Source organism: Eschrichtius robustus, chromosome 11 (assembly GCF_028021215.1).
Source record: "Eschrichtius robustus isolate mEscRob2 chromosome 11, mEscRob2.pri, whole genome shotgun sequence".
NCBI classification, from domain to species: domain Eukaryota; kingdom Metazoa; phylum Chordata; class Mammalia; order Artiodactyla; family Eschrichtiidae; genus Eschrichtius; species Eschrichtius robustus.
In genome coordinates, this window is record NC_090834.1 from 32,715,354 (window position 1) to 32,740,650 (window position 25,297).

Sequence of the window (25,297 nt, forward strand, 5' to 3'; positions counted from 1 at the left end):
ACAAAGAATAATAGGAAATCAGTTGAATCTGCTACTTTAGCATGACTATTTTAAGAAAGCAAACTGAAGACTATAACTTTATATATGTCTATTATTAGATTAAAATTCCTCTTCTCTAGTAAATGGTTAAAGTCTTTTATATCTCAGTTCAAAACATTCTTCTTTCATTAACAGATTTCTGGTCTCTGTGCATTACATTCTGTTTTTGTTCCTTGCTACATTCACTTGGGAAGAAAATAAGGAAGAATGGTCCTTCCTTGTATAAGAGCCCTGATGGGGATACTCAGAACTTGTGAAATCAGGAGTTTTTAACATCTGCTGAATGTGCTACTCATAAACATAGTTATTAATACCTTTTCTACCATGCCTGTAGCCAGGGTGTGAGTGTACCCTTTCCAACACTATTCATCTCAGCAACCCCCCTCCACCTTGACTCTTAAAAGTTTCCTTTTGTATATACATTAAGTAGCTATTTGCAGAATTAGCTGTGTAACAACCATCCCAAAGCTCAGTGGCCTAAAACAAAAATTATTTATTCTCACTCATGTATCTGGGGTCAGATAGAGTTTGACATACATAGACTAGGCTTGTATGGTGGTACCTCCTACGTTCAGGTTGGATCCACATCTGCTCCGTGTGTCTCTCATCCTTGTTAGCCTAATAGGCTACCCAGTATATGTGCTTCTTATGGAAATAGCAGAAGCAGAGGATGGTTGAATAGAAACACATGATGACTCCTAAGGCCTAGGCTCAGAATTGACACACCAGTACTATATATATTATAGCCTAATATAATATTAGGCTAGATATGAATTCTCCTGTCTCAATCAAGTCATATTCCCAAGTGCAGTATCAATGGGGCAGGAAAATGAAGTGGTTGACTCTAGAGGGACTACAGGAAAGTCACATGGCAAAGAATGAGGAAACTATGGAAGGATGAATAACTGGAACAGTAATGAAATCTATCATAGTATACACTTAAGAATTGGCCCCAGTGCCCTTTTCTCTCTCAAAACAATGCTGTGTGAGGAAGCTCTAGAATACTCTACCTAATTAGGCTAGTGATTCTGTAGATCAGACTTCAGAGAATCAATCCATTTATAGTTTTCCCTAGACCAGTGCAGCCCAAATGTGATCCGTGGACCTGCTGCCATTCCCATGAACCCTTTGTTCTTAGTCCACAATAAGATAAGGAACTTGCACCAAATGTAACTATGACCCTGAGTGCATTGTTTAGTTTGCTAAAATTGTTTTTTATAGCAAGACATTTTTGACAAAGGAAGCAGTATGTTGATTTTCAACCCAGCAGGCTCTTCATCACACAGCAGACAAGCACTTTGAATAGCATTGCCCTAGAACTTGTCTAGCAAGTTCATAGATCATATACAATCTCCAGAACCGAAGTTAAAACATAATGAATTCAATAACTTTATATTGGCATTAATGGTCCTATCTTTTTGAAACTATTCCATTAGTAGTACAGATGCATTCAGGGAATAATATAATATTAGGCTAGATGTGAAACCTGGCAGTTATGTAAAGGCATAAGAAAAAGGGAGTATAAAATATGACCGTATCCTAAGCTCAGTACTCTTAAAATATAGTCATTTTCCTAGATCTAAATAGAAAAATATGTTTTCCATTGCCTTTTTCAACATAGTCTAGAAACATTTATTGTGTTTCCTGACGTTGTACAAGGTATGTACCAAAATACAGCTGTGATACAATAAAATACTTACTGCTATTATTAATATTTATGTGCTTTGTCATACCTATTATCTCATTCTTATTAGATTGAAACATTTTTCCATTTTTTAATTTTCATTTAGGAGCTATCAATAAATTATTTGTAATGTCTTTGGGAGATTAAATGGATAAAATCAGGTCATACTTAATGGGGTTTATATTTTCAGTATTATGTCGACAGCCACAGTTATCTCAGATTTATTAGAAAAAAATTAAGGAAATAGCTCTGGGGCCTAACATTTCTAGAAATTGTGTCAAGGAAAGACAAATTTAAAATATTAAGTGTATGTCTCCATCTCTACATTCTATTACATACGTTACTTCTTCTGTTTGAAGCAATAAATTGGGCTAAGCCTCACCATCCTCCGAACTCCTAAAATGTTTGCTGCGTAGAATTCGTTGTTTACTCCTTTGTGTTATTTTTCTGTGTGCCTGTTTAGCTAAACGACATTTCTCTCATTTCTGCTTTAGATTTTATAAAGCATTTCCATGTGTCTTTTTTGCTTATTTGTTTGTTTGTTTTTGGTCCCTGGAGTCCTGTGGACAAGTTAATGTCCTCACTGTTTTGCAGGTGAAGAAATTGCCACTGAGATTAAGTGATCTTCCCAAAGACACACAGGTAGAAAGCAGTACAGAACACTCCATTCAAACATACTTATTTTTAAGAAAGCTTATTCACCTTAGCCCTTTTACAATGGAGGTGGCAAATATAATATGTGTGTATGACCCTTTATCTCCCTTCCACACTCAGGGTAGGTGCTAATAATTATATATGGTAGTCTTTCCCCTAGAACATGTCTGCAGTCTTCTCAATGCACTACTCCAGGAAAAATCACATAATTTTTTGGAGTTGGCATTCAGGATTAAATGTGTTTGATTTTCCATCTATATATCTTGCTTTGTTAGGACTTATGTCTTTTGTGTTTGTGCCCTATAATATCTACTATTGTACTTTGCACAGGATAATAAAGACTAAATAAATATTGTTGATAATTTATGGTTAAATGGATATAAGTCATAATGTGGTAGAATTTGATTTACTGTAAGGAAGAATTTTTCCTTTTATTATCATTGAATAATTTATTTTTAGATATTACTCAGCCTCATCTTGTGCCAGGCACTGTGTTATGCATTTGAGACTCAAGGATTAATTTATCCACTGGGGCATGAAAGGGAGGCAGAAAAGGACATACCATAGCAGACAGAATGTTCAAGGGCCGGGGGCCCAATGATGGGTTATAAACATTGCTGAATGTAGCTCACCCCTGAGGACTGGGGGCCACCTGGGCACCCCCTGGATCGCTATTCACAAAGAAAAGGGTCTCACATGCATTGGCCAGACCCCAAAAAGACATCTTAATTTACAAAAACAGTCTAGCAGGAGTACATGTCATAAATTTGACTGCAGGGTTTGTGAATTCTGGTTTCAAAACTGCAAATGAACCTATTCAGTCAATGAATGGATTGATTGCTTGACTTCTCCTGTACTGCTTCCTCATATGTAAATGCACATAAATATCTTGCTTTAAGAATACTCTGAATTTCATTCATTCAAAAAATATTTATTGAAAGCCTCCTATTAGCTCCCATTATGTCCTGATGTAACAATGAACAAGACCCAGTCGTTATTTTCCAGCTTTCATTCTGGGAAATGGAGGACAGGAAACGAATGAGTATTTTAGGCAAAGGCAATAAAGCAGTGCATGCTAAGTTTTTTGTCACAATGCCTGACCCAAGAAATTCTGATTCCCTCCTCCCTTTCCCACTTACCATATCATCATGAGGTACGCTGTTTATTTTTTTAAATTTAAAAATCTCTCTGTTCCATAATTACTAGTGAGAATAGCAATTGTCACTGTACTAGTTTTCAAATCTTTCTACAGGTATAAATGACAGATGCACCTGTACAAAATGGCCCATCAGAAGATGTCAGGGATCCTGTCTATAACACCCATAACAATTAAATATTGTGCACTTACTTTCTGTAAGGCTCTCATGGGTGTAGCTATGTAAGACTTCAGCTCTTCTTCACAAAAGTTAGTATCCTGAAATATGTAATAAGATAAAGATGTAGGCAATGTCAGCTGAATAAGTCTTTGTAAGACATATGTCAGGCACCCACAAAAAATCCTGTAGGTGAGAGAAAAAATCAAAACTTCCAAACTTCAGTTACTGTTTATTGAATACTTTTGTGTTCAAGCATTTGGGGTTTATGAAGATTCCTAATTTTAAGAACTATATTTTTTATAATGGAGGGTGTGAGGCATTGGACAGGACAATGATGAAGGCTATATTGAATGCTAGACTGGAAACTTGAACTGGAGAAAGCAGGAGATGAGGGCTAACGTTTGACTACGTGGACCGAGACTCACCTTCTGGTGGACAGAAGTCAATCTTACTTCCTATCTGATGTCCTTAGCACTTGTTTCTATATAATGAATAATAAAACAGACAGGAAAAACACCCAAGGAATGTTAACAGATTGTTTTAAGGCAAGAGAGATTTCTGAAGGCTAAAAAAGTCAGAGATTTCCTTACAGAATTCACTTTAATATGACCAATATCTCTTGAGTGGCATTCCATGCCCAGTGTGGAAGGAAAGATTTTTCTACTAACGTCTCTTCCAGTAAACAGATTATAAACACAGTTTTCAGAGCAGGAACTGTGTCATATTAATTTTTTTCATTCCAACAGTGGTTATGGTGCCCTGTCCACGTTGAAGTAGCACGCACTCAGGAAGTATTGGTTGAATGTATTTTTCAAGTGGCCTTTTATTCCTTGATAAAAACACAAACACGCTAGTTCTTAAATCACTGCCATTAGTGGCCACTCCAACTGCTTTCCTGCCTCTTTTTTCTTACTCACAGAACCATGACGGGTGGACATGGGCTTCAGGGGAGGCTCAGCTGCCCCCAGCCCAGGGAGTATGTTGTATGAGTATGAGCCAGTCATGGTAACTCCATTCCCCTTACCGGGACTGGAGTAGACTTGCAAACATGCCCAGTGAGACAGAGGGAGTGCCTGTTTGGGGTGGGCATGGGGGTTCCAGAAAGATTTCTGCTTTCTTAAAAAGAGACACATGTGGGGAAGAGCCCTTTCTTTGGCCTCTGAATCCTACCCTGTGAGGAGGAGAGAGCTGGAGGAGAACATTTTGAGGAGAACAGCCAACACACCGAGGATGGCAGCAAAGAAAAGTAGAAGCCCATGACTACGTTGCAAAGCCGTGAATTAACCAACCCTAAATATGTTCTAACTCCACATTGCCTATGTGACAGGACACATTTTATTAAATCATTTTTCAGTTTGGTCATCTGTTACTTGCAGCCTAAATTAGCCTATAATAAGACCAGTGGATTGATTAAACACATGATGCTGTGCAAATAAAGTAAAAGACCTCTCCCTGTGTGCAGAATCTCAGAAGGATTCATTCAGCAAATATTTTTTCAGAGCTTACTAATCTTCAAAAGTTGATAGATTGAGAATGTGTTTCTATCGAGGCTTTGGACTCTGTAGCACAAATATGAAATGGATAGTAAAAACCAGTTGGTATTCAGTGTATTTTCCATGCAAGCTCTTTATATGCATGAAAGGATTGTCTTTGAGTCCCTTTTTTAAACCAAAAGTGAAAATAGAAATAGCTAAGTTGGACAACCATGCAAAATTCTCACATGATATCATAATTTTGTGAAACATGCCATCCTAATGGTTTAATGAATACTAATACTCTGGTATTTTTTAATTTATTCAGTTTTTGCACTTCCCAAGCCCCTATTTTATTTTAAATATATCCCTAGGTCTAATGTAGAGACGTTAGAAAGTCATGCTTTCGAATTTACTATTTTATTTAAGGAAAATGTTAAATAGATAATTTTCCTACATGCACAGGTGCTTTAAAATGCTTTTTTTTTAATATTCCAGATGCAAAGGCAATGCTGTTTTTACCTTTCTTTTTTATCTTGAAATACTGAAAGAGATGACCTGTAGTTCTTCCTGCCTCTGAAATTGGTATTTTCTAACTTAAAATGTAGCTTTCTTCACACCTGAGACCCCTGGAGAACAAACAAAATCTTCATTTCTTTTTCAAGCAGTATCCTGCCAATCTAAGAAGAAAATAGAACCTTGTTTCAGTCGCTGGCTTCTAATAGCATGGTATCTGTAGCAATCTCACAGAAGATTAGTAACTCTAGCTCAATTTAAAAGTTAGCATTGTGAAACACACATTGAGTGTGTTTCAGAATAAAACCTAGTAAGATTTAAAAGCAGTTATTCATGATTTATGAATAAAATAACAGTTCAGAGCAACAGACAGACTGGCAAGAAGGACTTAAGTTGATGGGAGAAGAACGTTCTATCTTTTCCTTTGCAAAAACAGTAGTAACAGAAGAACCTACATGTTGCCCGTTCTGCCTAGTGGAATCGTCTTAGTGTGAAAACATCATACTTAGGGTCCCACTGTCTAAATGCAGCTCCTGATTCCCATCAGGCATTCTTTAAGATCTCAGTCAGTGCTTGTAGAGTGGAGGACCACTTTGGGTCTTGTCCCAGAAAATAACGTCAGATTTCTTTTCTGCTAGACATGTGAGACATTATCTGATTATTATTAATATATGTGGGTTCCCAGGGAAGCCAGACAGATGCTGGTATATCATTAGTCATTTTTTCCCATATAGTCTTCTAGTTTTCTAGCATAAACCAGAGTAGGACTCTGAAGATGCCTATTTGGGTTCACAGATAGATTCCTTTTTAGCAATTTATATAAACACAATTCCATCATTCTCAATATTCATTAAATGCTAGTCTGGATTGTCCTTTATTAAAGGCCACACCTTTTCTTCTATCTCATCCGAAAAAGAAAAAAAATTTTAGATTACCACAGGAGTGGTCCGACCAGAAAGCAAGCTTGACTTATATTGACATATGTTTTGTAAGCCAAGGGTATATTGCAAGCATTTTTTTATTGAGAAATAATCGATGTATAACATTATATTAGTTTCAGGTCTACAACATATTGATTCAATATTTGTATATATTGCAAAATGGTCACCACCATGTCTCGTTAACGTCCATCACCACACATAGTTACAAAATTGTTTTCTTGTGAGGATAACTTTTAATACCTACTCTCTTAGCAACCTTCAAATATACAAGTATTATTAATTATAGTCACCATGCTGTACATTACATCCTCAGGATTTACTTATTTTATAACTGGAAATTTGTACCTTTTGACCACCTACACAGATTTTGCAAGCATTTTTAATAATCTCTAAAGGATAATATGTATTAAAATATTTACAAGTTCCTAATTTGACAGGCTGACTCCATTATATACAGCAGGGGTCTCCAAGTCCCAGGCTGCGGACCTCTGTCCGGGCCGCCCACTGTTAGCAACTGGGCCGCACAGCAGGAGGTGAGCGGCAGGCGAGCGAAGCTTCATCTGCCACCCCGCATCGCTCCCATCGCTCGCATTACCGCCTGAACCATCGCTCACATACCGCCTGAACCACCACCCAAACCCCCATCCGTGGAAAAAATTGTCTTCTCTGAAACCGGTCCCTGGTGCCAAAAGTGTTGGGGACCGCTGATGTACAGTATATATTTTCCAAACATATGATTATATCTTGTTTAACATAGTTAAACATAGTTATTTACTATTAATTTTTTTTAATTGAAGTATAATTGACCTACGACACTATGTTCCTGGTGCACAACAGTGATCTGATATTCCTGTACATTACGAAGTGATCACCATGATCATTTTGTACTAAGTCTGTCAAGTCACCATACAAAGTCATTACGATATTACTGATTATATTCCATGCTCTACATTTCTGCTCCATGATGCATTTACTATGTAACTGTAAGTTTGTACCTCTTAATCTCCCCCAGGTATTTCACTCATTCCCCCTACCCCTTGCTATTAAATTTTTGCTTTACAGTTATGGTTATAGAGAGAAGGGTAATCTTATTTGAGATGGGAAATGATCTCTTCTGAAGTATCATCTATCAGCTCATACAATTTCTTTATTCATTTATTTAGTCCTGCGGCAAACACTTAAGTTATCTGCTAAATGTTAGGAACCATGTATGGTGCTAGCACCAGAGAGAAGCTTGCCTATGGTGGTGACCAGCACCAGAATAAGTGGATGTATAAAGTATTGAAAGGAGAAGGAGAAGAAGATCCACTGAATATTAACCTCATTTGTTCAGTTCTCCCCTCTTGATCTGCTTAACTGGTTACAGAAATCTGACTGTCTACTGCTTAGAGTAGGTGATGCAATTAAAATAAGGCATGATGTCATAAATAAAGAATAAAATAAAATTTACCTCTGCTACATATAAGCAAGTGACTTTATGTTTCGGAGTAAGTGGTAATAATGAGGACTAATGCATAAGGTTCCCTTGACTTTTAAATAGGCTAATAAACATTAAGCACTTATTGTAATGCCTGGGACATATTTAGTAAATACTAGCTTTTGTGAAGAATATTACTGTAACCTAACATTCATCAATATTCTGAAGAATATGTAAATGATGTGCTGCATAACTTTAATTTGCCAGAGATTTCTTTGCTCCCAAACACGTAGACCACGCAATTTTCCTATGTTACTTCCAAGCAAATATTCATTCAACAAGTATTTATCAGATACCCACTGTGAATAATAATACTATCCAGAAATTTATAATCTTGTTGAACAAGCAAGAGAAAGGTAAATATAAAGTAACAAAGAGACATAGAATATGATTCAGTGTTAAAATCAATGATATAAGCAAGGGATGCCATTCTGTCTCTTGGCCTATACTAGACATTGTTAATCATTTCCATTTTTCCCCATTTAATATAGAAACAAGTTCAGAACCCTTTTTAAGATAGTACTGCAGGAAGCCATTACCTTTGAGTTTACCTACTGGGTAAACTATTTGCCATCTCTAACAAGACAAGTTTTAAAGAAAATCAAGAACATTTACTCAAATATCTTTTCTGGCACCTCAGCATAATTTTTCTGCCCCTGTAGTCATAAAGTCTTCATCTATGAATCCTCTGCCCTTATTTTTCTCTCCTGACTATGTCTCCCACCATCACTGAAATGATTTATAGTAAAATAACAATGAGATGTTATTTAGTATATGGATAGATCACGCTGCCAGTTGGAAAACAAGATGAGTCAAGCCATCACTTCAGTATGTGGGAAGCAAGTAAACCACTGCAGTGGCCACCAACACTGTTCATCAGTTTCCAGTTCTCCCTTTCTTCCAGTTACCCACTCTGGTAGAAGTAAAGGTCTGGCCATGTGATTAGCTTTGGCCAGTGAAACGTAAACAGAATTATTTTAAAAACCGATGGGCAATTCTTCATCTTCTGATTTCCCTCTGCCATGACTGTTAATTTTACAATAACGATGCCTCATTAGCTCAGGTCCCAGAGTGAGAAAACAGGAGGCAGAGCCCTATCAACCCAAAGTAGACATGCAGTGTGAGTAGGAAATAAAATTTTATTACTAAAACCACTGAGACTTATGCCAGCATGATTTCACATCTCATGACTAATACTACTCTATGACTGTGTGTAGTTCAAGGGAAGAATCCATGGGGGAGGCTCACCAGACCAGGTAACAATATTGAAGAGACTTGATAGCATGAGATTTGATGAGGAAACAAAAAGTCTCATCTCATTCTAAAATGCTCTCCATTGTGAAACCCAACATTGATTTACTAATAGCTTTTGTGGGGAAAAGAGGTCCACATGGGATGTACACAAAACTCTTTTTAAAAAAAAATAATAGCATGAATTTAGCCATTAAAGTAAAAGGCTGCTTTTTATTATCTCAGTGAAAATCCAAGTACAAGGCTTTTTGAATTGTCTCAAAAGTCTTCAAATTACTTGGCCTTCAGCATTGACACATAGTTTCAAGGTAACATGACCTTTTTTGTAACTTCTGTGTGTGTGTGTGTGTGTGTGTGTGAGAGAGAGACAGAGAGAGAGAGAGAGAGAGACAGAGAGATCTTGATGTGTTTAGCTTAGCACTTTTAGGGCCCAAAAGAATTTTAAAGAACATTGAAGAATACTGGGCATTCATATGCATTTTCTGTTTAATTAATTGTTGTATCATTTTTGATTGAAGTGAGTTACATATTAAACAACTATCTTGAAAGTCACTGGCTTTTGACATATAGATGTTTATCACCATCACAGTACATGAATTGTTTGCATTAATATCTAATAGTTTTGACAATTCTTTGATCTATTCTGAGATATGTAGTCATTTCTACTGCCTTTATTTTTTCTGTCTGAGGTGGGAAGGGAATTTGTTTCCTTGAATCTCAATGACAAATCAAAATTCAGCTTTATTTACTTGTATGCATCTTAGCTTTGGTCCTATAAAGTACTTGATTATTTCTTTACAAGAGAATGAGGATGAGATACCATACCTCCATTTTTTATTGTATTTATATTTATCACCTTTTTTCTTACTCATTTATATGCACAAAAACTATTTTTTATTTTAGTGCTGCATCATAGTGCAACTTTTATAAAGGCATTTTAAATGACAATAAGATATCCAAATATAAGCTATAATTCATCTTACATATGGTGCTACTAGTGAAAATATCTGAGGTTGAAATCAGATGAACAGTTATCTCCTGAGCATTACTAGATTTGCACACACAAAAGCTATGACAGCTGTGTCCCAATTTGCTCTACTTTCTAACAGCTGGACAGTCACTTTTAATAGTAATCATAGGGTATATCTCCATTTTGAAATATTAATATGTGAAAAAATTGTTCTGGAATTCAGTGAAATCTGGTAATGAAAAATGACTGAGTCTATAAATAGCACTAAAGCCATATAGGTTAATAAACATTTAAGTACAATTATAGATATACATAATTTGTTTATATGTATATATGAGATATAACTAATATACATGTTAAATAATATGTTAATTTATATTTTAATAATAAATATAAGTTTGTATGTATGTATGTGTGTGTGTGTGTATATATATATACCACAAATAATAAACCATGTGATTCTTATATTAACTCCCAGTTAGTTTTCTCTTAGGAATTGATGAGCCCTTTAGTCAGATGTGATTAACAAAATGTTTTGTCTTTGCCACACAAATCAAGCTTTTAAACATTAGGGTATTTCAGGGTCAGCTTCTCTGTTGCACACTGTTCAATTCCATGTCAGCTTTGTTGGACTGATTACATCTTCCTGAAACTTACCCTGTAAAATAATTTCAGAGAATTCTCACTCTTTGAGAATAATCAAAGTTCATACTTTAAGTAGCTTTCCTTGACAATGTTTCTAAGAATGTTGGTTTTCCTATATTAAGTGTTTTCTAGAAGAAATACTAAATCTACTGTTTTCTGGGAATGACTTTTCTTTCTGTTTTGCCTGTTACCTTCCTATATCTCTGAGCTATGTTGGCAGTGGGAAAAGCAGATATTTTTGTCATTAGGGTTGTCTTGTTTTCTGGGTGTGTTAAGTTGGTATGATTGAAAAGACCTCACTCTTCAGCAGCCTAATCTATGACAGTCTCTGTCATGCTGTTCAACATTGCCCTTCCCCATCTGCCACAGTTCCGAATGTTATTGTTTCATTTTTTTCACATCCTTTACATGTAAACAACATCACAACACAAAGAGACTATAGTAGAAGAGAACTATCAGAACTAATTAATTTGAATTATCTTAATGTGATAAAATACAGCATAGTTAATTTAGGGCAATCTTTATTTTCACTGATTTTAATTTTCTAATACCTTAGACCAAAAATTATTTCCATTTTAATGTAATTTTATGATCACTTCTATAATCTACCTATAAAATACGAGTGGTCTTGAAGGAAAGAGTATAATTGCTCACTGTTGTACAATAAATAACAAGACAAATCCTTGTTCCTTAAAAGATCTAGTGAGGTGAGGAATAATAAATATCAATGTAGTGCTTTGGGCATTACTACACTGCTGGTGACTGTTACTGGAAAATGTTCAAAAGGACTTTACGATACTCTTTTTTTCTTTTTTGATGGACTCAGATTTTTAAAGAAGAATAATTTTGAGCTCAGGGATTTATCAATTGATTACTCTCCAAAAATATCATCTCCAAATTGTTACTCTGAGGAAGTTTGTTTATAAAACATTAACACTTTGGTTTGTGCGAAAGGGAATTATAATTAAAAATAAAAAGGTACGTAACCGGCAAACAACCAACTCCCTCCTCCTCAAACCTTTATAAACAGAAAGGTTTTGTATTACTACTGAGTTCTTAGAAAAATCTCTGCTAGAGAATTCTAAATAAATGTCTGACGTTTAATCAGCTTTGCTCTTGAGTTGCTTAAAAGCAGGGTGAGCACAGGGAATGGTTGTTTTTAGAGAGCTGTTCCAGGCTTTTGGAAGATTGGTTCTTGCCAGACCATGGGCCAGGTGTTAACCAAAAATTCCTTAATGAAGATTGGCCCGCTGGCAGTCCCAGGAGGAATTTAGTTCATTGATTGCAAGCTTCAGTCCTCAGGAAACACTGAGGAAAAAAATGTTGAAAATGCTTTCATGCTGATTTTTAAACTAACATTGTTAACGAAGTCTAATTTTCACCTTCAGCAGCTCACAGGGTGAGACTCCAGCCCTGCGCTTTTTAAGTTAGGAGATAATTTATGAAAAATTATCTAATTAAATTCAGTTTAATCCTAATTGTGTATTTTAGGGTCTGTTCTACAAATTGACTTATTCATTTTAAAATTAGGGACTCCTGCCCTACTCTCCTTTATGTTCTCCATCTCTCCCTTGTTTCTTTTTCCCTCTTCAACAATACACTGCGTGATGTCTCGCCAATGAAGGTACTATTTTGCGTTCTAGGACACTTTTGTATAAGATGTCATTAGTTGAGGGAGAGTGCAAAGATTATTAGAGGTAATTTAGTAATAATAATAATAGTGCATTAGGCAGTCACAGGCCTGACTCTTGATTAGTCTTGCTGAGCTTGCTATTCTAAATTAGACGGTTGCATAGGATGAGAACCTGGGGGATCTAGTCAGTCACCTGATTTCATATATTGCTGGATAGATCCGAGAGTAGATCCCAGCTATAGCAACAAACAAACTAAATGCTTTAGTCCAGCATTCTTCTTCTCTTCTGTCTTGGTCACAGCTTTTTAAAGGGTGGTGTGGATTGACGCTGATGAGCCTGGTAGTATAGGTTTTGATAGAAATAGTGCAGAAAAAGAGGCAGTTATTTTATAATTGATGTCTGAGCCAGATGGCAAGCAGGATCATTTCAATGGAACTCTTTCCAAAATAGTCCTTTAATGTTCATGCTAGATGTGTTCCCACAAACGTCAGGCACACCAGCTACATCAAAATTAAATTTCTTAGAAATAAAATATTTGGGTATTTTTCAACTTTATTTCTGATAAAACTGCCTTTTATTTGTTATCTTACCTCAAAATGCCTTTCAGTGTTTAAGAGCTCTGCATATGCATTATTTGCAGTAACCATTCATCTACGTATGTATTTAACAGATCTATTTTGAAAGTCTCCATATGCCCAGACTGGTGAGGCTCTGGGGTTACGTTGGTAAACAAGACATAGTCCTTTCCCTCAAGACATGTAATATTCTGCATATATTTTTTTTTTTACTTTCCTATGAAACTTTCAAAGAAATTATAAAGCATCTTTTAGTATCTTTTTTTAAATCCTTATACCTAACCAGCCTCAGAGAGAAGCCGCTACTTAAATTTTTAAAAAAGCAAAACATAGAATACGTTGTGTCTACACTAAAGGATTTATTTACATTCCTCCACAATGTGTTCAGCACAAATTGATAGGCTAAGTGGCCAGTTATGTGCCAGGGGCACTTTTCTAGTTGATAAGAAAGTTTTTCATATATATGTTTGAACAACTTGTTGAAATATCCATTTGTGCGACTTCGCTGGTGGTGCAGTGGTTAAGAATCTGCCTGCCAATGCAGGGGACACGGGTTTGAGCCCTGGCCTGGGAAGATCCCACATGCCACGGAACAATTAAGCCCTTGTGCCGCAACTACTGAGCCTGTGCTCTAGAGCCCGTGAGCCACAACTACTGAGCCCACGTGCCACAACTATTGAAGCCCACGTGCCTAGAGCCAGTGCTCCGCAACAAGAGAAGCCACTGCAATGAGAAGCCTGTGCACCACAACGAAGACAGCCCCTGTTCGCTGCAACTAGAGAAAGCCCACACGCGGCAACAAAGACCCAACGCAGCCAAAAAATACATAAATTTAAAAAAAAGAAAACAAAATTAAAAAAAAAGAAATATCCATTTGTACCCGTATTTTAGATGACAGCAATGACAGCATACAACTATATATACTACCATTGTTAGATGGGAAAAGTGTCTGTTTAGCCCGCTGAAGATTTTGGATTTCAGGTTCCCTTGTCTCATTATTGCCTCACTCATGTCTGTTAGTCACAGTCAAACCACTGGCAGTTCTGTCTTCTTGAAAGAAAATTGTTGAGTTGTCATGTCATTTAGACCTGAAAAAAATCTTAAGTGTCACGTTAGCCCAGCCCCCTAAACTATTAGCCAGAAAGATGACATGGTGTGTCTGATGCTGCTCTTTGTTGTAGTGGGGAAAGTCACCAGATCTAGAACATGATGGAGCTGAATTCAAGACTCCACTCTTCCACAGACCACCCTTCCATTCTTTTGACTTACAGCAAATCACTTTAACTTCTGTGTGTTGGTTTCATTACCTGTTAAAGTAATATAAAAAAATTAAATTTAAAAGAAAAAAGCAGAATGAAAGCAATGATAATTACTGCAATGATATTTACTTTTTGTCAACTTATATTTACGATAGACTTACAAAATTGGATGCTTGTAAACTATATTGCACCCCACAAAAATTAAGTGGTCACATTGTGGTTGTTTACAGCAGAAGTGGTACTGTTTGGTTTATATAACACTCAACCTACATTTCTGGGCAAACATTGTTCCTAGGATGTATGGTATGATCATGAAACAGCCATTTTACAAATGAAATGTTATAATAAATCCCTTTGCAAGTTAGGCATTTCCTGACGCAATGACCATTCTTTGCTTTTGGCTTTTAGCTGCGGTACATTGGGTTTGTGACTATCAGTCATGCTGCTGGCTCCTGGATGTCTTATGGAGACAGTGGGACAAATGAGTATTTCTGTACTGTTCACTGTCCACTGAATTTGTGTGAGGTGGCACAGTCTGCAGAGATATCATTATTTGTTTCTATGGAATCATTGATGAAATATTTTAACACTTCTAATAACTCAGCATTTACCCTTTGGATCTTATGTTGTCACAGATAATATTATGATCTGAGAAGAAGAAATAAAAGTACTACCATTATTGTGATTTCATTTCTTCTTGCACATAATTTGTGACGATGATTATCAAATGCATCTATTAGGACCAGGAATGACTATTCCATGAAATGGGGAAAGTTAGATAAGGGGTCAAAGACACTAAGGTACGTAGCTCTTACCCTAGGTCATTGTGTATCAAAAACGATGCCCCAGAGAAGGTTTCAAGGTCAAAGACAGGAAAGTGAATCCAAGATAGATCATCAGTCAGGGAGGTAAGAAGAAAAATCAGATGTGAGGTATGAAGTCAAAGCAAGGCAGTGAAGGAGCCAGGGAAATCAAGAATAAGAAGCAGAAGACTAGAAGGTATGAGATGGTCAGTGGTTCTCATACTTTTGGGAGCATCAGAATCACCTGGAGGGCTTATTAAAACAGTAGTGCTGGGCTCCACCTCCAGCATTTCTGCTTCGGTAGGTCTGGGATGGGGCCTGGTAATTTACATTTCTAACAAGCTCCCAGGTGATGATGCTCGTCTGGGGACCACACTTTGAGAACAACAGTTGTTCTAGATGAATCCCAGAGTAAGTAATAGTGCCTGCAGTGATTTCATGAGCTCCCGGGATACTTGGTTGGGCGAGCTGAGTTTGCTTAAAGGTTTAGGGACAGGATAGACAAAACATTTTGGCTTTTTCCCTTTCATTTTAATTTGCTTTTTAAAAAACATCCAATGCATAACTCAAAGTTATGAGGATGTGAACCTCCTTCTGTATTAAAATATACAATAAGAACTTATATTCTTGCCATATAAACATAAATCAAAATTATTCCCTCTCTATGAAAAATGACATATTTCATATTTTTATAGTTTAACAACAAGTACAGTGTTCTGGTTAAGAGTGTGTGTGCTGAAGATAGACTGTCTAGGGTCAGATATTGATTTCACCACCTGCTTTGTGCCCTGAGGTCATAAGTTTCTTAAACTCTCTGAGCCTCCTTTGTGAAGTGGGGATATTACTGATTGCATAGAGTTGTTGTGAGGATTAAATGAAATAATTTAAACAACTTATTGGAATGCCTGGCACACAATTATTGCTCCATAAATGTCAGTTTCTATTGGAACACCAAAGTAAATGCCTTCATTCAGGAATGTGACTTTGTATATAACACTTGGTAGCTATCTCAGGTTTAACCTGATAGGTTGCTCTCTGTATCTATAATTCATTACAACTCTTCTGCTAAGAGTAGCCCTGAATTTGGCATGAAGTTATAAATTATATATAAACAATGGGATTCAGAAGTCAAAGTGGATTACAGATAGCAAAGAATCTCAAATTGCCTCTAGCAAATTTCAGACTAAGAAGGAAAACTACCTTCTCTTACACAGAAGTTAAGAGCATTAGCTCTGGGACCAGAGCACGGTGACATGACTGCAGAGCCAGTGCTCTGATCTCCTAGTCGAGATGCAGGAAGTGGGGACATCAGCTCCTCCAGCCACCTTTGCTCTTCCTAAGACTGTCTCCCACACAAAGGCTAGCTGGGCAAGCACAACACATTAAACACTGAATTAGCCAAAAAAAAAAAAAAAAAAGTTGAAATTCTCATACATACCGGAACATTTGTAAAAGGGAGAGAAGCCTTTGCATTTCACATTCTGATTCCTTGTTCACTCTCCTTCTCTTATTTTGGAAGCTTTAACAACCACCCTCCGCAGCCCAACCTTTCAGTGGTTTCCACCAGCAATTTAGGCCTCCCTGACTAAGCTCATTGAATTATAGGCTTCGGAGTAAACTCTTTGCAGGAGGACATAAATAGACTGTGGCTGCAGTTCTGCTTACAGAGGGGCCTAAAAAGTCAAAATCTCAAGTGCAAAGAACTCTGGACATTGGGAGATAGGAAAAATGCGTTCACTGTACTGTGCAATTCTGAAGCAAACTACCTGGAGTCACGTCATATTTCATAGCTTAAGAGCCAAGTCCCTACAAGACTGTAATTCAGTCACCCGCTGAAAATTGTGAGGTACCCAGGTTACCCATACTCTTTACCAACTGGCTATAAATTCAGGGTTGCCTATAAGCCCCTCGAGTTTGATAATTTGCTAGGACAACTTATAGAGCTCAAGAAGGCACTATAGTTACAATTACAGTTTTACGATAAAGGGTACAAATCAGGACCAGCCAAATAAAGACACTTGTAGGGTGAGGACTGGGAAGGTCCGAATCATGAAGCTTCATGTCCTCAGGACATGTCACCCTCCTAGCACATCAGTGTGTATCACGGACCAGGAAGCTTACCCAAGAGTCAGTGACGAGAGTTTTTATAAGGGTTTCATTCTGTCGACATGATTGATTGAATTGGTGGCAACAGGCTAGGGCTCCAAGGCCTCTTACCTCCAGGGAGGTTGGGAAGTCAGGCTGATATCAGAGCTCAAAGCCACATGATTGGTCTTTCTGTTATAGCCAGTCCCCATCCTGAAACTATTTAAGGGCCCACAGAGAATCACCTCATTAGCATAAAATCAGGTATGGCCCCAGGGGCCTACCATGAATAACAAAGACACTTGCATCACTTGGGAAATTTTAAGGGTTTAGAAGTTCCCTTTTAGGAACCCAGGACAAAGATCAGACAAGTTCTTTATTATACAACATATGGAAAATAGAATTAGAACTGGAACTATTTTAAGTCACCAAAAACGAAGGCCAAAAAACTATGATTTCTATGATGGAGAAACAACTGGAAAATGTCATTTGATTATAAAATAAATGGTCATTAAACATCATTAGATTCTTTTAATTTGTTTTTCACTCAGTTGTTCATTCATTCAACAATATTTATTGAGTATCTCCTGGGCTAATCATTGAAGATATACTGTTACATTGTCAATGAAAAAAAAAAATGTTTGTTTGTACAGTTGACCCTTGAACAAAGTGAGGTTTAGGGGTGCCAATACCCCACACAGTCAAAAATCCACATATAACTTTTGACTTTCCCAAAACTTAACTACTAATAGTTTACTGTTGACCAGAAGCCTTACTGTTAAATAAACAGTTGATTAACACATATTTTGTATGTTATATGTATTATATACTGTATTCTACAATAAAGTGAACTAGAAAAAAGAAAATGTTGTTAAGAAAATCATAAGGAAGAGGAAATACATTTACAGTACATATATGTATTTATTGAAAAAAATCCATGGACCCACACAGTTCAAACCCGTGTTGCTCAAGGGTCAGCTGTATTACATGGAAAAGAGGAAGGATGAACTATTTGAAATTATTTGCTCAATTTTAATTCTAATTGAAATGAGCCTGAGTTCTGAGATAGTCATTAATTTTGCTTGTCAAAAATGATGTTCAGAGAGCTCCCAAAGTACAAAATATTAGGCATCAAGTCTAGATTTATGAAGAATTTGGGGAGGTAGGGGATAATAGAAAAAATATGGATGTTGTTTGTTTAACCACAAGGCTGCCATTTGGCCTTATGTTTTTAAACAAAATCAAGAAGTGCTTTGAAATGTGATGTGTTTTAAACTGTTCTTTTTTTGCTTTCCTGTAATTGGAGCAACATACTAATTTCTACAAGTTGTGACTACTAACAGAGAGCAATCACCTCACAGACTTGTACCGAAGAGATGAAACCATCCAGGTGACAGGACACGGCCATGTGCAGAGTCCCCGCTTCCCAAACAGCTACCCCAGGAACCTGCTTCTGACCTGGCGGCTCCATTCCCAGGAGAAAACAAGGATACAGCTAGCCTTTGACAATCAGTTTGGATTAGAGGAAGCGGAAAATGATATCTGTAGGTAAGTGGGAAATAAAATCCATTTTAGGGTAAAATTCCAAGGTAGAAAAAAAAAGACAGATTTAAAACATCACATCAGACTTCTCTTTAGGGCCCTCCGGACCTATCCGAGATACTCGACTTCTTTTTCAAAAAGCCTTTATGTCAGTCCTAATGGACAAAATAAATTGGAGCGCAGACTGCCTCTGCAGAAAGCCTGGTAACCTGGCATGACTCACAGAAACTCACTCCTGCAATTGTCAGAGCCAGGCTGTGTGACTCCCAGAGAAGGGGGGAATCTGGGGGCCCCTATCTTGGCCAGGCCTAGAACAACCTTTGTGAGCAGGTAGATGCCTCCAATATCCCGGGTCACCTGCGCCATGTCACATGGCTCTGGTGCAAGCCTGCCAGGGCTTAAGGAGTGTATTCCCCTGCTGAGCTCCAGGAACTGACCCAGCACTGGGAGATGATGATGGCAAGGACCCTGTCAGGTCCTTACCTGAAATCGTAATTTTAAGGCCTCAGATATGTGTAAGAAGGAAGAGAAGGCAACCTCCCAGGATCAGTGTGCTCCTTAGAGGTCTGTTTCTTCCTGTAGTTTCTGGGTCAGCAGAAGATGAAAGCTGCGCCTGATAATCTTCTCCCTTCTTAGCATGTTTATCAGAGAAAGCCCTGGCTGTTGTTCTCTGAATTGTCCGCTCACAGCATCTTATTCACTTAATTAGCATGTGTAAGATGCAGAGGATTTTCTTTTTCCTTTCTGTACTTTACTGCACAAACTTGTTCTGCATTGCCAATGAACTACTACTAAACTGCTAAATTCTTTCAGCAGGTTTTACTTTGAATAATAAAAATTGGGTACTTCAAATTTGGCTGTCCTTTATTGCATGTCTATTGTGCTGACAGCTTTTATTATGTTGCTGTTTTTTCAAGAATAACAGCAGTGACCGTTACTTTCTAGGACCATAGAGGGTAATGTATGCCTGAAAGCAGAGATGAATACATGCAGGAAGAGCCAGTTAATATTTACAAAGAGAATAAGCTTGAGGAGACCTTGTGTCTTTTCAACCTTGAAAGGGAGAACTCATTTTCTGTGTTCAAAAAAAAAAAAGACCTTGGAAACAAATGAAAAGCCACTATTATGGGGATATATGTATACTTATGGCTGACTCACTTTGTTGTACAGCAGAAACTAACACAACATTGTAAAGCAATTATACTCCAATAAAGCTATTTAAAAAAAAAAAGATTATTAAAGCTGATGTCATTGAAGAGACACTGGTCTCCACTGCAGAGCAGGATTTTGATCTGGTAGTGATTGAGTCCTTTTGGTATCCTGACCTTAAAACTAGGAGAGGAAGTTAGGATGGTTTCTTTTCCAGACCCTTCATCAAATCAAGTTGCTCCTAAAAATTTATGGAGGGAGGTAGAGAAGTAAGAGGTAAAGGGGAGAGGAAGCAGGGAAAGAGGCAGATCAGAGACCTGCCTCAGGACCCTCCCTGAACCAAAATGGTGCTCTTTTGACTTCAGACCCAGAGTAAAAATTGTGCTGATGTTGTGTTTTTTAAAAAACAAAAGTGACCTCTTGCATTATTAACAAAGTTCCAAGTATATTCTTGCTTTGTGCCATAAATATGATTCACATATATTGTATATAAAATGAAATGCAATTGATTTCCTCCCATCTGTTCCAAACCTCCTTGGTGTTTACATTGTAATATTTTATTGCCGGAATAGCGATTCTTTCTTAGTGCTTTTCACTTTTCAACACCGTATATTAAATAGTTAATTTACGTAGCACCCAAGAGATATTCAGCTGGTAGAATTACATAAACCTTCTTATTTTGCTCATTAGGAAACTGAGGCAAAGGACATAGAGGCCTCACAAATCACTGTCAATGAAATTTAGTAACCATTTTATTATGCTCGCCTCCTCCTTAGATCACCCTGCCTGATCCAATAAGAGCTCTGAGGTGCGTGGGTAAGACCAGTAAAGTTGTATTGGATTTTCTTCATATTCAGACGTGATGGTTCTCATGCTGATTCCTTTTGGCAATCGTGACAGGAAAATATAAAATAGATATGAGACTTCTGCCACTGTTCACCTTGAAGGCTCACCCTGAGTGCTCGTTTGCATTGTGACTTTAGCATCTGAAGTCATTTGAGGAGAGGTAGATTGGAGGAGTGAGACACGGATGCCCGGAACTGAAAGGCACAGAGTTCGGCTCTCAAGCAGAATGTTTTAAGACCTTGGGTGTCTGAAAATAGAATATAAATGATCCCTAGAAGATGTCAGCTTGGTCACTGACGATGTCCTATTATGTGATGAAAAAGTGAGGTGCTGTGGAGGGACTTTGAGGATTCAGACGACTCTGTGGAATATCTGAAACGCCTCTCCTGTCTTCTTCAATCCTGGGATTCTGTGTTTCTCTGACTAGTGCCAGTGGTGAACCCATGGTCTTACCCTCATTCACACATAGCCCAGATATTTCCAATATTGGCTAGCGCACATCCCTCCTCAAAGTCATGTGTTTCCATTATGATAAATGTCATAGTTTATGATATGATCCTTCCAAAAGACAGTTTCCAAAAAGAGAAAATAGTCTTTTATTTTATTTTACCATTTATTTTCTACAGTGAGAGTGCTGATTTTATGTGCTGTATAGGTATAGATCATTTCCTTTCTTAAGGAAACACTGGATGTGGTAAATTAATTCAAAGTGGGAATTTGTTTAAAAACTTGATATAGTAAATATTTGGGTATATAATTAGAGCTACATCTCCTAAAGTATGACAGTAGATTATACTTGTTAGTTTTTCCAGGAAAACGTTATGAGCCAGATGCTCAGAAAGTAGCCCATTTTGATTTTTGATGATTTAGGAAGAGTTATGGCTAAAACTGTGTAAGGGTGTTTCCTCGGAATAGATTGTTGAAGTTTGAATTTGAGAAACCTAATCCAAAAGCTAGTTTTCCGTCTAAAATATCTGTAGGTTATAATTTTCATTTCAGATGATAGGTCACGAGAAATCACATACGTTAGTTTCAATTTCTCAGTGAAAGTATGAATTTCAAAGTCTAGTTTAATCAAAGTTTATGTCAAATTGGTACTAGGTATGATTTTGTGGAAGTTGAAGATATATCTGAAACCAGCACCGTTATTAGAGGACGATGGTGTGGACACAAGGAAGTTCCTCCAAGGATAACATCAAGAACAAACCAGATTAAAATAACATTCAAGTCTGATGACTACTTTGTGGCTAAACCTGGATTCAAGATTTATTATTCTGTTGTGGTAAGTAGCTTAACCACCCTATGATTAAAAGCAGACACTGGGTACATGAAGTATAGAGATCGTTTTCTGTGATTAAATTCAGTGGTGTGAGAGTGAATGAACTGTGTTAATTGTCTATGGTATGCTTTGTCCCTGCCTTGTGACCAAAATGGTAAAGCCTTCTTTAGTGAGAAATGCCATTTTAGCTCTGTTAAGTCAATGCTTGGGCCCATGCATTTTGAAAGAAAGCATAGTGAATAGAAAAAGTAAAATAGTTTATAGTAAAGCATATACCATATTGCCTTTGATTCAACTGGAGCAAAGTAAATGTACAGCCAAATAGAAGGTAAGTGAGAATTGAACCTCTTGGTTTGAAAAATTGTCTATGTAATTCTAATCACAGAAGAGTCCCAATGATTTTAGTTTAAATTATGACTCAAATTTGGGAAGGGCCTATGTTATAATCATAGAGCCTCAGGGTTAGCAAGTATCTTAAAAATTGGAAGGTATAATTCAGGACCCAAGGTTTGATTTTTGTTTACTACACCCATGCTTATTTGTGGTCTCACCTCTACTTAAACACCTCAGCAGCCATTTCCAACTTTATATGGTTCTAACTATCAGAAAATCTTCAACCTCATATTGTGGCATAATCTACCTTGTAGTTAAGTCTAGTTGTTGGGTCACAGATGGTCATGGGTCTTCTTTACTCAGTCATTCATTAGTAGAACAATATAAAGTTCCTTCTTATTGACAGATATTCTGATAGGTGTAGTAGGTACAAAGGCATGCAAGAAGACAGGGTTCTTGAACCTCCTGGAGCTGAGAGCCTGGTGGAAATGACAATTAGAAGCCGTAACAACTGAGAATGATAATAAGACAGAAGTACTGGGTGTTACAGATGAAGCCCAGGGGGATATTGGGGATAATTTTGCCTATACATTACGTTTAGGATACATTAAATATCCCTGAATCCTTCAGTTGTTCATAGCATATTGCCTTTTGCTCTCCTGGCCACGTCTTTTAACTCTCATTCAGTTTATTGCTATCCCTTTTCAAAGTGTGGATGCCGAAACAGAACACAGTACTACAAATGGAGTCAATTTGGGGTTTTTTTTTTTCCTCTTATGAGTTAAATTTAGAGTAGGAAAAATCTTGGTTTTTTTAATCTAATGTGGTTTCTTTTTTTTTTTTTTTTGCGTTTTGATGAGTGGTTAAACACAAAGTGAATTCTACATCAGAATACTATAAATGAAAAAATAGCATGTGGTGATACTGGTTCCAGTTTTAATTTGAAAATAATCCATCAAGCATGATATACATTATTGCACACTCACGCAGTGCTGCTCAGCATTGAAGTGGAAGTGTGAACCTTTGGTTTCTACATGTCTTTGCTTTTAATGTGTTCAGTGATGCATCTGTTCTCAATTGTTCATGGACAAAGCAGGCTCAGCATGTTGGAATGGTGCTGTGTCAGAATGGCTTAGTGAAGGATCTTTTTTTCCCTTAACATATCAAGGCCTGTTAGTGCTCATGTGTGTACTTTTTTTAAAATAATTAATTAATTAATTTATTTATTTTTGGCTGTGTTGGGTCTTCGTTTCTGTGCGAGGGCTTTCTCTAGTTGCAGAGAGCAGGGGCCACTCTTCATCGCGGTGCGCGGGCCTCTCACCGCCGCGGCCTCTCGTGTTGCGGAGCACAGGCTCCAGATGCGCAGGCTCAGTAGTTGTGGCTCACAGGCCCAGTCGCTCCGCGGCATGTGGGATCTTCCCAGACCAGGGCTCGAACCCGTGTCCCCTGCATTGGCAGGCAGACTCTCAACCACTGCGCCACCAGGGAAGCCCCATGTGTATACTTTTTGTGAAGCTTTGGTTATGACTAAGTTAAATGGTCCATAAATCAGTTAGAAACACCTTAACTCTAACACCATATCTTTAAGGCAAAATAACTCCTTTTTGTAGAAAAAGGCAGTGCAGGTGTGGATTTAGGGAAGAATTAATATTTTTGCTTGAGGTGCTTTGGGTTACAGTACAGGTTCATCACTCATTTCCTAGCCAATGTTAAGTGGAATATCGGACAGCCTTTGTAGTATGGATGTAAACTGTTCGGCATGACTCCACTCACTTACTTATTCACCTCCACCAGTACATTCAGTTGTGTTTTTAGAAATGATGGTAGTCATAAGTTTTTTGTTATACAGTCTCTTGGTCTGCATTCATTGAAAATAGCTCCAGGCTCTCTTTCCGCTCCTAATTGGCTTCTGGCACTAAATATGATCAATTAGGGCCAAAGTGCTTTGGTGGCTGAATTCCAAAAGGTAGAGTGAGCTTAACCTTCAGGTGTATATAAACTCTAGATCTGTGTGGCTTTTTGATAAACTCTTGCATTTGATTCTTGTTCAACAGGGATCATTTATGCCTTGACCAATGTTTTGGAAAGGTCGTTTTATTCATGTTTAAATTTTTCTCGGAGAAACTTTAAAGCAGAGATTATGAACTCAAATGCTACAGAGCCCAGACTTAAAATTCATAGTAAGCCAGATATAAAATTAGAGGGAGACAGTGGGATTAAAAATGGCAAACCCCGATGTATGTCAGTCAAATCATTATGCTGTACACCTTATACAGTGCCATATGTCAATTATATCTCATAAAACTGGAAAAAACGGCAAGCCTTCTTCAAGTGTATTTAAATAATGATTTTTAAAATGTTGTACAGGCCCACAAAGCCTGTAGAGTTTGGAGGCAGCTGTTTTGCAATCCCTCCTTTCAGGAATGGCAGGTGCTGGGGAAATTTGAACAATAGTTCCCGAGCAATCACAGTGCTCTTAGAAAATGGCAAGTAGCTATTTGGATAGGTAAAGACCACCTCCCTTCTCATCTCTACCTTTCTATCTCTCAGCCTTCCATCAAACATTTCTCTTCTTCCTACCTTAGTGACTCTCCAGTTGTACAAGGGCCTCCCCTGAGGCTGTAAGTTATAGGTGCCCAGGACCATAAGAGCCCACTACACTGGAATCACATCTACATGGTTCATGCTTATGACATTTTTGGAATACCAAGTCTAGTGTACATTTTTAGTCAATTTTTCACTCCAGCAAAGTGTGGGAGACTGACTAATGGTTAACATCCTGATCACTTATTTTTGGTTAGCAATTATTCTTATATTACAATTTTGT

At 37.4% G+C, this 25,297-nt stretch overlaps 1 protein-coding gene across 2 annotated transcripts in view; it reads left to right on the forward strand.

Moving 5' to 3' along the window:
* The window catches only part of PDGFD (platelet derived growth factor D), a 229,464-nt gene that overhangs the window by 135,699 nt on the left and 68,468 nt on the right, over positions 1–25,297 (forward strand). Inside the window, exons 2-3 of one of the 2 annotated variants that reach the window (XM_068555800.1) lie at positions 18,683–18,869; positions 21,960–22,140. In XM_068555800.1, the coding sequence (XP_068411901.1) occupies positions 18,683–18,869; positions 21,960–22,140 (368 nt within the window). Of the gene's footprint in view, positions 1–18,664; positions 18,870–21,959; positions 22,141–25,297 lie in introns of both variants that reach the window. The other variant, XM_068555799.1, reaches the window with a different exon arrangement.